This window comes from Canis lupus, chromosome 21 (genome assembly GCF_003254725.2).
Source record: "Canis lupus dingo isolate Sandy chromosome 21, ASM325472v2, whole genome shotgun sequence".
In the NCBI taxonomy this organism is placed as follows: domain Eukaryota; kingdom Metazoa; phylum Chordata; class Mammalia; order Carnivora; family Canidae; genus Canis; species Canis lupus.
In genome coordinates, this window is record NC_064263.1 from 40,519,717 (window position 1) to 40,534,424 (window position 14,708).

Consider the following 14,708-nt stretch of genomic DNA (forward strand, 5'->3'; position numbering starts at 1 on the left):
TCTGTGTCTGGGGGCACCAGGTTGCTACCCCTTCCTCTGCCTCTGGTCCCCGTACCCCCTCAAGCCAGCTTCTTTTTTTTTTTTTTTTAATTTATTTATTTATGATAGTCACACAGAGAGAGAGAGAGAGAGGCAGAGACACAGGCAGAGGGAGAAGCAGGCTCCATGCACCGGGAGCCTGACGTGGGATTCGATCCTGGGTCTCCAGGATCGCGCCCTGGGCCAAAGGCAGGCGCCAAACCGCTGCGCCACCCAGGGATCCCAAGCCAGCTTCTCTCTGAGGCTTAGGGGTGTCCTAATCTCTCAAGGCTCCTGGGAAGGATTTCAAACTCACTCATGCTGGCTGGGGATTCGTAACAGCTTAAAAGGGGGTCTCCCTTGGCTCTAAGGCTTAGAGTCCATGCCCAGGTGGGGCAGGTGCTTTGCTGCACCTGCACAGAAGGGGTCCCCTCCTTCTTCAGAGCAAAGGGAGCTGGACTTCAAGTCAGACGAGGGTAGAGTCCCTGACCTTGGGCAGGTCATTTACCCTTCCCGGGCCTTGGTTTCTTCACCTGGTTTTTGTAAATTTGTACTTACTTGTTCGCACACTCTGGCTTCCTCCAAAGTAAGAGGAGATGATGTAGAGAACAGGCTCTGTGAGTCCCGGATGCTGCCTGCATATCACACCTGCCAGGCTACTAGCATAGCTCTGCTCCACGGGTCATGCTCCTCTGGCCCAAGGGGTGAGATGCCGGAGAGAGCCCCGACCCCAGGCCTTAACTTCCAGAGAGCAGCCCTCCTGCAGTAAGGGATGACTATGCTAGCTGCCACCTTCCCATCTCCCGCTCCTTCCTTCCAGGAGGTTCATCCGGCCCGGCCCGGCCCAGCCCAGCCCAGCAAGGAGTCTGGTTGTATAATTACCCAAATTAAAGCAGAATGAGCCAAGAGCCAGGAGCCAGGAGCCAGATGCCAACAGATCAGCCTGTGCACATGGCCCCTATCTAATGAATGGTGAAGTCTCTGGAGACACTGAAGAATTACAGATGGTCAACACCATTCCAAGAAGCGACTGTCCACTGACTCCAAAAGTCCTGAACCAGCTAGTACATGGACAGTGTATTCTGGAGACGTGGGACCCCTAGTGAGTGGAAGAACATAGCGTCTGCCCATGGAGGGGGTGGTCCTTGTCTGAGGAAGGGGACAGAACTATGCTCTCAGGAAGCCCCTGTTAGGATGGGGAGACATGGAACATGCCTCTAGGGGGTTCCCTAGCAGACAGGAAAGACTTCGGGCCCATTTTTGGGGAATTCCTAATCTGATGAGGAAAGCAGACTCAGCCATTGGAGAGCTCCCAGTGTCTTGGAGGAGATCCAGCTGGAGCTCTTGGAGGTACTGCTAACCTCTCTGACCACAAGGCTTTTTATCAACACCAATATCATACCTGACCTTTAACTGCCCTTTCCTGGAGAAGGCACCATGGTCTCCAGGTTACTTCCACAATACCACAGCTCTCCCTCAGAGTCTCTGGCAGGGAGTACAAACATTATACATTTTTCCCACAGTGTAAGGGACCCAGCTCAGGGACTTAGGACATAGCACAGCCATCATGGGCTCAGGAGAGGGAGGGAGGGAGAGGAGATACCAGTAGTCCTGGGCCCTTGATCAACACCAACCATGCAGCTGTAAACACTGGGGTAGCCATGCTCATCACCTCCAGGGCCAGGTATTCCAGACAGCAACTTCAGGGCAAGAGCCTCCTTCTGTTTCTCTCCTGCGCATCCCCATCCATGACCAAACAGGAGAAGGCACCACCTTCCTCCAAAGTGCACCACCACTAGCCCCCTGCCCCAGGCAGAGACCCCTCCCACACATCTGAGGCTCAACTCCCAGCTCAAGGGTCGGCTTGAAGTCAGGTTGCAAACTGGTACAACTCTGCTTAGAAAGCAATCTGGTGCTTTGTCAGCTAGAGCCACACAGAAGTTCAGACCTTCCAATCCTATAATCTCTCTCCTGGGAGTTTATCTTGAATGATCGCTCAAGAGAAGCACAAAGCCCTCAGCAGGATGGTGTGAGCTGCAGTACTATCTGTCACAGCAAAACAAAACCACAGCCACAGCAATAAACCACCCGAAACAAAATAAACTGGCAACATCCAATGCCAAGTGGCTGTTTTAGTAAATGTGGTACATCAACTCCAGGGGAGATTTTGCAGTCAGAAATGTGTGATAATTGATATTTTGTTCTACTGCATGTTTTCTCTGGTCGTGGGTTTTTTTTTTTTTTCCCCTATTTTATTCCTTATTCTTGTAGCTGCCTGAAACTCCTTTGAGGAATGAGACAAGGTATAAATAAATTTGAAAAGGAGTTTTCCGACGCTGATGCAGCAGTGTGGAGAATGTATATGATATAATTAATTTCCGCTCTGTTCTGTTGTTGTATGCAGACGTTAGCAAATGAAAATGAGATTTTCTGTTTCCCCTACCCTCTCGTCTCCTGGAAGGACAGCCTTTGTGCAGGGAACTCTGGGTGCTGTTCAGGGTGGGGGCTGGTGGGGGTGGGGAGAATCACCAGCTGCTTGTGTGTCCTCAAGGCCTCTCTGAAGACCACCCTCCTGGGCCCTGGGGTGGCCACGGCTGGAACTGACGATGGCAGGATCTGACACTAGGGAGCCTGGGATGCTACAGGCTCTGGTGGGTCTCAGCTCAGCAGACAGTCTGTATGCTTGTGAGGGTGGGGGGAAGGCAGTGAGGCGTCCCAGCTGTCACAAGTTGAAAACCTGAGGCCTTGCCTCTGTTTTCCTGAACCCCATGAAGCCCTGTAAGACGTTAAAGGTGGCAAAGGGGTGGGAAATATGACTAACCACTGATTTCCCTCCAACTTTGGCATGGGATGGGCTGACGCATTTTGATTTTCTCTGGGTCGGGGTGTAGAATGGAGGGAGAAGAACGTGAGAGTGCTTAAATCGTAATGCTAGGGAGCAAGAAGTAGTGTGCAACAGCTCTAAGTGAAGTGTGGTTCCATTATGGCAAAGTGTAACTGCCTGTAGGCAGGCCTGACACGCCGCCTTTGAAAGTGAAGGTCTCTCTGTAATGGTGTAGACAGACATACAGGTATGTGTTGTTTTAACAGCTGCCTCTCCAAATATCCTTTACGAAGTATTTTTTCAAGTATACTTTTCAAGTATCCTCAAGTATTTGTTGAGGATCTTCTCTGCCCCAGGGGTTGTGCTAGGTCTTGGAGGTATAGTAGTGAACAGTTGTGTCAGCTTTTCACAACCACCCCCTGCCATCCCCCAGACAAAGCAAATATCAAATCAACCAACACCAAAGCAGGGCTCCGATCAGCCGCCCCCCCTGGCTTTGCTCAACGAATGCCCTCCTGGCCTTGTGGGTGCCCCAGCCTGCAACTGCAATACCAGGAGCTATCCATTTCCACCACATCCATAAATATTTCAGAGGCCGTGTGTCCGGGAGGTACGGCCAGCCATTTGTGCCTCTGGTTCACTTGATCTTTGTCTCCATGGAGGGCCGGGGAGGAGCTGCAGGCTCCAGGCTGGGCCTAACTGCAGGTGCACCTGCCAGAGGGGGAAATGTATTTTGAATGCACGTGGCTATTTCCCATTCAGGTGGATGGTCAGTCGGAAGTCTACAGAGGGGAGGGAAAGGTAGGTGGGCTGCTGGCAGTGGAGGAAGCGTGGCAGGAGGGCCGCTGTCACCGACCCTTTTACTGACGCACCTCCCTGGCTCTCCCTCAGCCACCTCTCCGCCTGAGCGGGGTGAGCCGGGATAGGCATTGGCAACACGCTGTGTTCAACAGATGTTGAAGACAGAGGAGGAAGGGGGACCGGATCTGGAGGTCAACTTGTCCTGAGACACCGGCTGCTCTGAGTCAGGGCCTCCGTGGAGGAGGGGAGGGACAAGACTTGCCAAGAATAGCCAGGCCCTGGAGGGGCTGGGTGGCCTGCGAATGGGGTTCACCAGCACCCTCCTGCCCACCCCTACATCCCCAATTGTGACACAGTTAGGCTTGGGGGTTTGTTTTTTTGTTTTTCAGGATATGATACAAGGCCAGTTACATCCTTCCAAGGAGGCCCCGCCTGGCCGTGGTTCAGGCCGGCTGGAAGAAGGAAGACCCCTGACCACGGAACACTCGAAGAGACTCCAGACACCCCTGTCCTTTCCTTCAACTCTTTCAGTGGCTCTCCTGCCTCGGGAGAAAAGCCGGGGTCTGAACACAGCACACAGGGTCCTGCACCATCTGGTCTTGTTACTCTCTCCTCAGCAGATTATGTTCTAGTCTTGAACACACCACCATCCTTCTCACCTCTAGGCCTTCATGCCTGGAACATTCTTCTCTTAATCTGACTCATCGATCGTTACCCATTGGGCATCTCTGACAAGGTTTCCTTGCCACCCATGACCCCTAGAGACTAGGGTAGGTAGGACTCTAAGGGCACCTGGAATACCCCTTCCTGTTCCTCTCACTCACAGCACAGTCTGGCCTCTCTACTAGACTCTGAGGAACTCAGCAGTGGGGCTGATTTAGACCAAAAGATTGGCAGGGCAGGAACAAGAGGTTGTGGGTATCAATGAGGGAAGAGTGAAGTGACTCATCATGGGGTCCAGACCAGAATAGGGGTAAATGAAGCCTTGCAGGGCTGGTGGAGGGGGAGAAGAGGAAGATGTCTTCGTTGGGTTGAAAAGCAGCACAGACGGCACCACCATTTCCTCTCAGCTCTACATCCCTGATGCCTGGCACAGGTCCTGGGATGTCATGAGTGCTCAGTAAATATTTATCAGATAAGTGATGAGAGAAACAAAAGAGGCCAGGGTCGGGTAAGGACCACAAAGGAGAGCAGGACACCTGGAACTGACGCCCTGGCTCTGGCCTCATTCACCGCCACTGCTCACGGCATGGTCTCCCTCAAGACTGTGAGGGAGAGGATTGTGCTTGGCTCTCTCTCTCTCTCTCTCTCTCTTTTTAGATTTTATATATTTATTTGACAGAGGGAGAGTGGACAAGCAGGGAGCCTGACACGAGGCTTGATCCCAGGACCCTGGGATCATGACCTGAGCCAAAGGCAGATGTTTAACCAACTGTGCCACCCCCACCTGGCTCTTTTTAAATGCACAAGGCCCCAGCAGAGTCTGGCACAGAGAGAAGGCTCTGGGATGGATGCTGAACGAAGGACAAAGTGAACTGGCAGCATGACTGTTGGTTGACCCCTTAGTCACTCCTGCAAAGCTTGCCCACCTCAGACACCTAGAGTCACCTGCTTCTGCAGGGAAATAAGGATTGAACTGACTTGCCAGGGGAGCGGCCCCAGCCCTTGCCTCCAGCTTCTCCCCGTTTTCTGCTCACCGACATCCTGCCCATCCTGCCAGGTCCAGCTCAGGCTGCCTCTGGCGTGACGCTCCTGGAACTCCCAGCCCATATGGGCTTCCTTCTTCTCTGTTCTCTGCCATTCACTGGCTGAGGCCCTGGGATGGTCACTGCACCTCCCTGAGCCTCAGTACCGGGGGCAGCAGGGCTCACAGCTCCCAAGCTGTGTGAGGACTGGGTGCCCTTGGGCCCGCGAAGCAGCCAGCGCCCAGCAGGTCCGCACCGCGCAGCGCGCCCAGCCATGTGTTTCCCCGACGGCAGCTCTGGAAACTGGGGAGCTACCCCCCCCCCATGGTCTCCTGCAGCCCTCGCAGTGCTCAGTACAGGGCGGGGCCCCTGGGCTGGGCTCACTCAACCCCCCAGGAGTGCCCTGCTTCCCTTTTCCTCCAATTCTGGATTTGATGGTAGGGAAACTGCGCCTGTTTCCCTGTCACCCCCTGCCCTGCCCACACCAGCTCGGGCTCTGACGGCAAGAGCAGTGGGGAGAGTGTCAGGGGTACCGTCCCCCCAACCCCGCCCCCAGCAGGCAGCACAAGCAGGGCCCCCCCAGGAAGAGGGACTCTGGGGCTCCTCCGTGGCGCCAGGGAAGAGAATGAACGATGCCCCATTACCTCAAGCCTAATGGCCTGTGTCCTGATCCCTGGTGACAGGAGCAGCAGGCGGGAAGCCCAGGAGGTCCATGAATCACACGGAGCTCGAGCTGCAAGCCAGGGGCGCCCCTCCCGCGCTGTCTCCCCTCCCACGCAGACTACAGACCCACCCAGGAAGGGCACGCGGTGAGCAAAGAGCCCGGACTTTCCACCCCGCCCAGAGGGTGCTTCCCTTCCCTCCACTGCCCTCTGCCAGGGGCCAGCCTGGACTGGTCTGTTGGTCCTTCCAGGTCGCCGAGCCCTGGACGGGTGAGGGACCCTGGGCAGACCCCTGCTTGGCTCCGGAGCTGCTCACTCCTAACGCAGTCATCTCAGCCCCCGACAAATGGCATCGCCTTTCCCCACGTCCTCCTGGCCCCAGGGCCTTTGCAAAGCATGGCTTGTCTTCTGAGGCTCCAGGGGTCAAAGAACACCCACTAGATAGGCTTCAGTGGGCTAGCCCGGGACCCAGGGGTCACCCAATGTCGTTCAAACATCCCAGCTTGTAGTGTGGAATGCGAGAAGCGGGCCTTACGTCTCCTAGGAGCAAGGCAGCTGGGCCGCCCCCATCTAGACGACCGGAGGCTGCCCCTACGTTGCTGCCAGGGGTCTTGGGGGCCCCAGGTCCCCAGTTTCCTTGATGCTTCCTTTCTCTGTCTCCCACCCAGCAGTGGGGAGCCTGCCCTGCCCCACCCTGTCATGCCAGGGAGAGGCATGTAGGGAGAGGAAGTCACCTGGCCGCGGGGGCACCCTCCTCCACCTCAGCAGTGGCTCCCACCGATGAGATGTCTTGAAGCCAGGTCTCCTCCCCTGGGTTATACACAGTGTGGGGTTGGGTTCCTGTCACACAACCAGAAGGCCCAGGGGCCAGCAGAGCCGGCCCAGAGGAGGGTGACGAGGGCCTGGGGCTGCAGACACCTTTCCAATCCTCCTCTCCTGTGGAGTGTTCAGCCGGAGGGGGCTCAGAGGCCCCGAACACCGCATGGTCAGGGCGGGGGGTCGAGGGAGACCCAGGAACCTGCCGAGGAACCCAGGAGGCCGAGGCTGCCTGCCATGTGTACACCTCTGTTCTGAGAAAAGCAGGCCCTAGCGGGACTTTCTGCAGAAAGATGCCACGACGGGCGCCACGGATGGCGGATGGCTTGGCCACTGCTGACTGTGCTGCGCCACCATGGTCTGGATGGACACGGGGAGGTGGGACACTTGGGGTGCTCGGAGCAAGCCCTGCCCTGTGAGGAACTGCGGGTTGGATGCCGGCACCTGGCCCCACCAGACCCTCTCTGTAGGCAATATGAACACCAGGAACACACGGACGACCCGAGTGGCCGTCCCATTCTCCACGACCTTATCTGGGAGCCGGGTACACCTCCCACTGGCTGGCCCACCCCTGGCGACCCCTGCCCCCCCCCCCCCCCCCCCCGTTTCTTCCCAGCATGAGCTGGGGGGAGGCGGTCAGCAGCGGGCACCTCCCCTAACTTCCTCCCCAGTTTCCCACTCCCCTCAGAGCCCAGTGTGGTTAATGCTCCCCCACTCAGAGAAAATCATCTGAAAACGGTGCCCCTTTGTGTCCTAAGTTCTCACCCCACGGAGGTGTCCAGGCGTCTGTGGAACACAGCACGAGTCTCCAGAGGATCTAGTGTGAGCTGTGCTGTTAAGCCTCAGGAGTGACCTCAGGGAGACGCCCCACCCTGGAGAGTGGAGATGTGACCTGTGGAGGTCACATCTGGAGAATGGTTCTCCCAACTGGCAGGACACACGTTCCTTAGGTCCCCTCGTCCCCTGGCCACATTCTATGTAACGTCCTCAGACCTATCTTTTGACTCACAAACGTTCCCTCCAGCTCTGTGAATTCATTTACACTTTACACTTGAGTTGTTTTTGTGTCCTTTTTGTTTGTTTTCTTTCTCCCCCTCTCTGGGGGCTTCGCCTGGGCCCTTCCTACCACACTGGCTCTTAAACTGGACAGGCCTGCCCACCAGCGTGAGGCCCGCCTGCTGCCAACAATCTGCGTCCCAACCATGCACTCGGGCAGGAAGCACAACCCGGTGGGTCCTCGGAACCACGAGACCAACCGTAAGATCACCTTGGGCCAGGACTCTGTCGGCCCACTGATCTCCACGAGCCCTGGCCTGACCTGGCTAATTTAGAAACTACATTTTTAGTTTTTAGAAGTCCTTTTGTCTCTTTGCCCCCTGATACTTTTCTGTTTTACCTTGTGGGTTTTACACTTTCCTTTAGCTCTTTAATTATTTTGAATGTGCTTATTTTATTATCTCTTCCAGACGATTCTATCATTTCCAGGGATTGAGGGAATAATTCTATTGTTTTGCATTTGCTGACTCCAACTCGGGGTGCTACATTTTCCTCTGGTGGATTTTTGTTTCTATATTAGCTCATCGTTCGACAGGAGCGTTTGCTGTTGGAGCTCCATGTTCTCTGGAAAGTACTCCTAATACGTGTGTCTGCTGGGACTGTAGGAGTTTTACCAGTTTGAGTTTTCTTCCCCCCCTTCTCTATTTTCTGGGCTTGGGGTTTCCTAACTATTTACGTGGTTAATGCAGATTCAGTCCCTACATTCATGAGTACCTCCGGTTTGAACTTCTGCTTTTTCAGAAGCTTTCTCCTTCTCACACCCCAGCTAGATGGAAGCTTCCTTGTAGCTGCCCCAGGGCAGTGAGTGGAAGCTCAATCTGACTTACTGAAAGCAGTCCCCACACCCCGGAGAATTCAAAACTGGTGCTATTCATGCACTTATTGCTGCCTCCTGATGACAGATCAGTTCAATAGTGTATAAAAGGCTTCCCTTGTCTTTGTCATCACTGTGTCTTGAGGGCCAGGACAGGGCCCCACGCACAGCAGGCTGTCGACACGCATTTGCTGGGTAAGTGACTGAGGACACTGTGACTTCTGGGGGCTTCCCTCCAAGAGACAGTGTGAGGCTCCCCTGGATGGGATGCTGCCAACACCTCCTGCCTCTGCACCTTCACTGTCCCCCTCAAGCCCTGACACCCTCTCCTAGCGTATCAGCAGCCGTGCATGGGGCCGGCCGGGTAGACTCACTGGAAATGGAAGTGTACACAGCAAAGGCTCTGAGGCTGGTCATCTCCTTCCTGCGGGTCATCTCCACGCGCGTGCAAAAGATGTTTTCCCAGGCGTACAGCTTGAGCAGCTTGATGCCTCGAAGCATCTCGTTGGTCTGCTTCAGCCTCTCGTTGGAGTACTCCTGCCAGGGGTCGTCAAGTCAGAAAGGGGTTTCCTTTGCCTCCATCCCACCCAAGAGGAAGGAGCGGAGCGATGCCCTCACTGCTTGGCAGACAATGCCCAGCTCCTGTGCCCATGGGGGTGCCCCTTGCCTTCTCCATTCAGTCCCTTTCACAGACAAAGAAACTGAGGCCTGGACAGTGAAGGGATCTGCTTAAGGTTAATGATAGTGTGGATGTGCGTGTGTGTGGCTGTTTGGGGGTTCCTGGGGGAAGAGGGAGGATGTATAGGGAGAGGGAGCAAACAGCCGCATGGGGGAAGGATGGGGAAGAGGGGCATGAGCACATGCAGGATGCTCACTCACCAGTGTGCTCCGCTGGGCCTGGGAGAGCTTGGTGGCCACAAAGTACTGGACAGGGGCCAGTAGGATGATGACAGCTGCCCCAATTAAGGCACTGACTCCGAGGATGTAGTAGAGGAGAATCACACCCACGATGATCTGAAGGAGGGTCATGGGGGTGAGTTTCCTTTGATTTGGTGGCCGCCCTGGGGGAGGGGGTGTTGGCAAAGTCCCCCCTTCCTCAGTCCCCTAGGGAGGGAAATGCCTTGTACCCAGGTTTTCAAGTGGTCCCTGGGGCCCAGAGGAGGAGGTGTGACAAAGCAATTTTGGGAAGAGGTATTAATGTGATGGGGGTCTCACACAAGCAGTGGCTTTCTGGGCTGATAACTAACTGTATTTATCTGCCAGCCTGCTGAGCCATTAACTCTCTCCAAATCTACCTTCCAGAGGGGAGTCTCAGAGCTGACGTTGCACAATGAGTGTAATAGCATCTTTTATTCTGCTGGCTGGCTGCAAGGCTGACAGTTCCCTCATGTGGGGAAAAAAGTGACATATGAGCAAAGGGGCACTGTTGCATCTGTGCCGGACAAAACGAGTCCAGGGATTGAGAGTTCACTTTTCATTCTTAGGCTCCTGGCATCTTTTTTAAAAAATTTTTTCCTGGCATCTTTTTAAAAATAAAATACGAATAGTCTTCTATAAACTAATGATTGTCTAAATATAAGAAAATGAAAATGATCTCTTAAATTTGTGACATACTGTAGAGTGGTCTTTGGATCAAAATAGCGGTTTTTATAATTCTTAGAGAGGCATGTACACTTTATCAGCTATAATACATATATACATATGTCCATGAAGGCTGGTGTCTTCAATTTTCTAGTGAATCTGGCAAGTATTCTCTGAAAAGAGAATTATTCTGTTCCTAGCTTTATGCAAATGACTGCCTGATTCTGAATATTTATGAGAAGTGTAAATTACTCTTGCCAGCCCCTGAAGCATCAAGATGACAACTTCTCAGGTTGCCTTCAAAGGCAAATAGCTCTAAATTCAGGGCTTATTCTAGAGGAGCAGATGTGTTGTCTTCCTTAATTGGAAAAGAAACCCGTCTGCCTGGGTTGGCCCTGTACTCCCTGAGCCCCACACCAAACTGGCTCTAAGCTCCTTGCAATACCTCAAGGACAGAGGAGTGGGTGGGCGGCTCGTAATTTCCATTAATCACAGAAGGACTCTTGTATTAGCATAATCTTAGGGGCTGGTAAGTGACCCCTTCACCACCTGCCTCCCAGGGTTTCACTGATGTGAAATGCTGACACAGGGGTGCAGAGGAGCGCGTTAGAAAATAAAGAACCTCCTACTCCTGCCTGGCTCTGCTCGCATCACCCTATCCAAAATTACCCCTGGCATCCTGTCTTTTCATTAGCTGTCCTCATATGGAGGCAATCAGGGCATCGTTCAGCAGCTTGGATGGAGCCAGACACCAAGGAAGCTCCCAGGGCACTCCCCACGTTGCCACTGTGGCACCTGCTGGGGGTGGGTGCCTGAACCCCCACCGCCTCCAAGCGCCGGCAGCTGAATGGGACCTGGAGACACAGCTGCTGTTTCTGCTAGGTTCCTTCTCACCCTCCACCCACCCCTTGGGATGCTCCCTAAATTCTTCTGTCCATTCCTCTATTCTGCAGGGGTCTGAGTGGACCGCTCGGAAGAATATACCAGAAATCAGGGATTCTGAGTATGAGAAGCAAGCGTGGAGAATATGAGGGCTATTTTCGCCTCTGTTTGCAAGTTAGGAAAGTGACGTAGTATAGTAGTGGGGAGATGGTAGTCGCTGGAGTCTGCAAGCCTGAGTTTGCATGCATCCCAGCACTTAGCTGTGCAAACTTAGGCAAGCTACTTAACCTCTCTGAGTTGCAGCTTCTTCATCCTTAAAATGGTAATTTTAATGCCCACTTAGCAAGACTGCTCTGAAAATTAAATGAATATATGTGATAAGCACCTAGAATGATACCTGGCACATAGAGATCAATACCAGGTGGCAACCCTCTCCTTAAAAACAAACAAATAGACCTCATGGAACTGTCACTAGGGAACCACAGAAAGGAGACACCTGGGTGTAACGTTGCTACTAGTTCACAGTGTGGCCCACCCTCTCCAGGCCTCCAGCGCCCAGGGGATGATGAAAGAATCAGAGAAGTCCCCACTATTGCCAAGTTCCTTAACATGGTGTTCATAAGCTTCAGGGGGCCAGTAAAGCTCCTGAAATTGTAGGCAAATGTGTGAATGCACATTTGTTTTCTGAGAAGGTTTCATTAGATTTTCGAAAGTCTGTGTAGACCAGAGGTTGCCTAGGGCTGGGGGAGGGGATGACAAGTGACTGCCAATGGGTATCAGTTTTCCTGGGTGGGGGGGTGGGGGTGATAGAAATGTTCTAAAATTGTAATGACGGTTATGCAGCTCCGAATATGCTAAATCCCACTGAGTTATACACTTTAAATGGGTGAATTGTACCTTAATGAAGCTGTTATTTTAAAAAGTATATGTGATCAAAAAAAAAAAAATTACAAATCAAGGAGAGAGCGCCTGGGCTAGTTTTAGTATTAGCAAAGGCCCATGGCCTGTGGCCAGCCAGGCTGCCCAGAGCATCCTGACTAGGCTGAAGGGACTTGTCAACCGTTGGTGGTTAACACCACGTCTTGAGGGCTGGTGAAAGTACTCAGGGCAAAAGTATAGCCTTTAAGGAGTTAAAAATGGAAAACCAAATGAGACTTCATGATAAATCAGCAAAGGTAAGTGATTAGTGGGGATGAAACTACCGCGTCCCGTTGTGGAGAGGGTTAACTGTACAAGAGAGAGACCCCGGAGCAAGGGTTATTAGTTAGTATTAGTATTGTCCACAATGACGTAAGCTCCATAAACATTAAGCAATACAGTAGGTTTGGTGCACAAAATCTTTGAAAGGAGACTGTTCAGGGGAACACCACAGAAAGTTCTTATGGATCAAAGGCTGGTTACTGTATTAGATGAACTGTCCAGGCCCTTCTATAGCTTCTGTAGCTTCTGATCCATCTTGGCAGAGAAGGGAGTGGACAGGGGTCTAGGTATGAGTAAGTGGTAATTGGGGATGCCATATAGGGCTGTCCCCATAAAAAGGACCATCAGATTCCCTTCCCTTTCCTATATCTCCATCAAGACTCCTAGCTGACTCCCTGTGCAAGCCTCTCCTTCTATTTTCCTTTAATGTCTTTCAAATACAAGTTTTACAGGTCAGAAGGACCAATAAAAATCACTTGAGATTAAGGTTTGTGCAGTTTGCATCCCAAGAAACAATGGATTCTGGACTGGGAAAGTCCTTACTCACTAAGTGTGCAATTTCGAGGGATCTGATATTTACTCAGTGACTACTCTGTGCCAGGCATTCTGCTTGGTACTTTGCTTACATGATCTAGTTGAATTGTCACAGCAACTCCAGAGGGTAGGAATCAGGCGTATTTCAGAGATGAGGGAACTGAGGCTCAGACACATTAAGTATTTGGATCAACCTGTTTCACTGAAGTCCAGACACTATCCTCTATACTAGGTGGCCTCTGTGGAGCCTCCAGGCATTCTGGGATTTCCGGGTCTGGTCTGAGCACCAGAGTGAAATACAGGCTCCGTGGCAGAAACTCCAGATGAGAAACAGGGGCCAGGTAAGCTGTGCTGAGGATTCTCCTACTATGGTTGGGGGAGAATGCACCTCCTTCAAAGCTAGCTCCAAAGGTTGTTCAGCTTTAGAAGTAATCATGGTTTTAATTTTCAAAAATAATACAGGCTTATTGGAGAATTTAGAAATGCACAAAGAAAATAAAGATTACTGTAATCCCACCATGTGAACTTCTAGTTCTTTTCCTGTATGAATCTGTGCAAATATGTGTATATAGATACATTCCAATGTAGTGCGAAGCTCACCTCATATACTATTTTGTAACTTTTGGCTTAAACATACATCATGAACACTTTTTGATGTAATTAAGTACTTGCAGCAACATAACATTTAATGTCTGCAAAAGTTCCACATATGATTAATCTATTTTTTTTTTAAGGCTGGCTTCTTTCCTAAAGCTTTAATGATAAGCGCGATGGCTAGACCACTTGCCAAGCGTGAGAGAGTATAGGGGCCAGGAGTATGCTCCATGGAGACTCTAAGGGGGTGGAAGGTGCAAGCCAAGATGGAGTAGAAGATGGTGAGCTCGAACTCCTAGTCACTGGGCATTTACCAGAAGATTCCAACTTAGTGCCCTCCACCGCCACCGCACACATGCATCCCTTACCTGCACTGGCATAGCCCAGAGGTTTGGGCACAAGAAGAAAAACCACATGAGCTGGTTGGTGTCAATGGCAACCAGGTTGCAGATCTGCGCGGCTGTCATTTCCCCCATGGACAGATTGGAGGTGGACAGGTGCATGATTTTGTTGTAAATCTTGGTCTGGAATGAGAGTAAGAGTGTTCCACATTTGTCACCATCATCCTAATCCCTCTCCCAGATGCCACGTGTCTACAATGTGCCAGTGCCTTCTCAGGCAGACAATCCTCCACGGAGCCCCAGAGCAGCTCTATAAGGGGGGGGCGCCAATCAGAAAATTAGTGTTCCAATCCTACAGATGAGGTAACTAAGGCTCAGAGAGGTAAAGGGCCTTGATTACAGATCAAGCAGGTCAAAAAAGGCAATATTCAAATGAGGAATCCATGCCAGCGAACGACTTCCCCAGCAAAGCAAGACCTCTCCCTGGGGCACAGGACTTAATTAGCTCTTAAATCTTAAAAGCAGATCTTCACATCCAGTTGTGTTCTTGATTTGCCAGAGGCCAATGGAGAACACATTTCAGAGCCATAAAAATGATAAAGTGGGGCAGCTGTCTGTTTTAATGCGGCTGTCTTCAGCCGGGGGCAGGGGTATACTCAGAGGCCAAGTCCTGCCTTAATTGAGCCTTGAAACAAAATGAGGGGTCAGCCTGGGAAGCTCTCCTGTGAGACACACAAGTGTCGATCAGCCCCACCCCACTGGGATTCCAGCTACCCAGAGCGTCTTGTCCTGTCTCTCCAGGGCAGATGGGGAGCAGCCCTGGTAACAGCTCCCAGGGAGCTCTGAACCCAAAAGCTCTATGTGCACAGTGATCATGCCTCCTAGGAAGATGGCATTTTC

General features: G+C 52.1%; 1 protein-coding gene across 9 annotated transcripts in view; it reads right to left on the reverse strand.

The window, feature by feature from the left end:
• Nucleotides 1–14,708, reverse strand: part of ABCC8 (ATP binding cassette subfamily C member 8) — a 75,937-nt gene that overhangs the window by 36,432 nt on the left and 24,797 nt on the right. For all 9 annotated transcript variants that reach the window (XM_025459657.3, XM_025459656.3, XM_025459652.3 and 6 more), the window contains 3 exons: nucleotides 13,836–13,991; nucleotides 9,556–9,690; nucleotides 9,051–9,213 (listed from right to left, as the gene is read on the reverse strand). In XM_025459657.3, coding sequence (XP_025315442.3) covers nucleotides 9,051–9,213; nucleotides 9,556–9,690; nucleotides 13,836–13,991 — 454 coding nt within the window. The remainder of the gene's footprint in view (nucleotides 1–9,050; nucleotides 9,214–9,555; nucleotides 9,691–13,835; nucleotides 13,992–14,708) is intronic.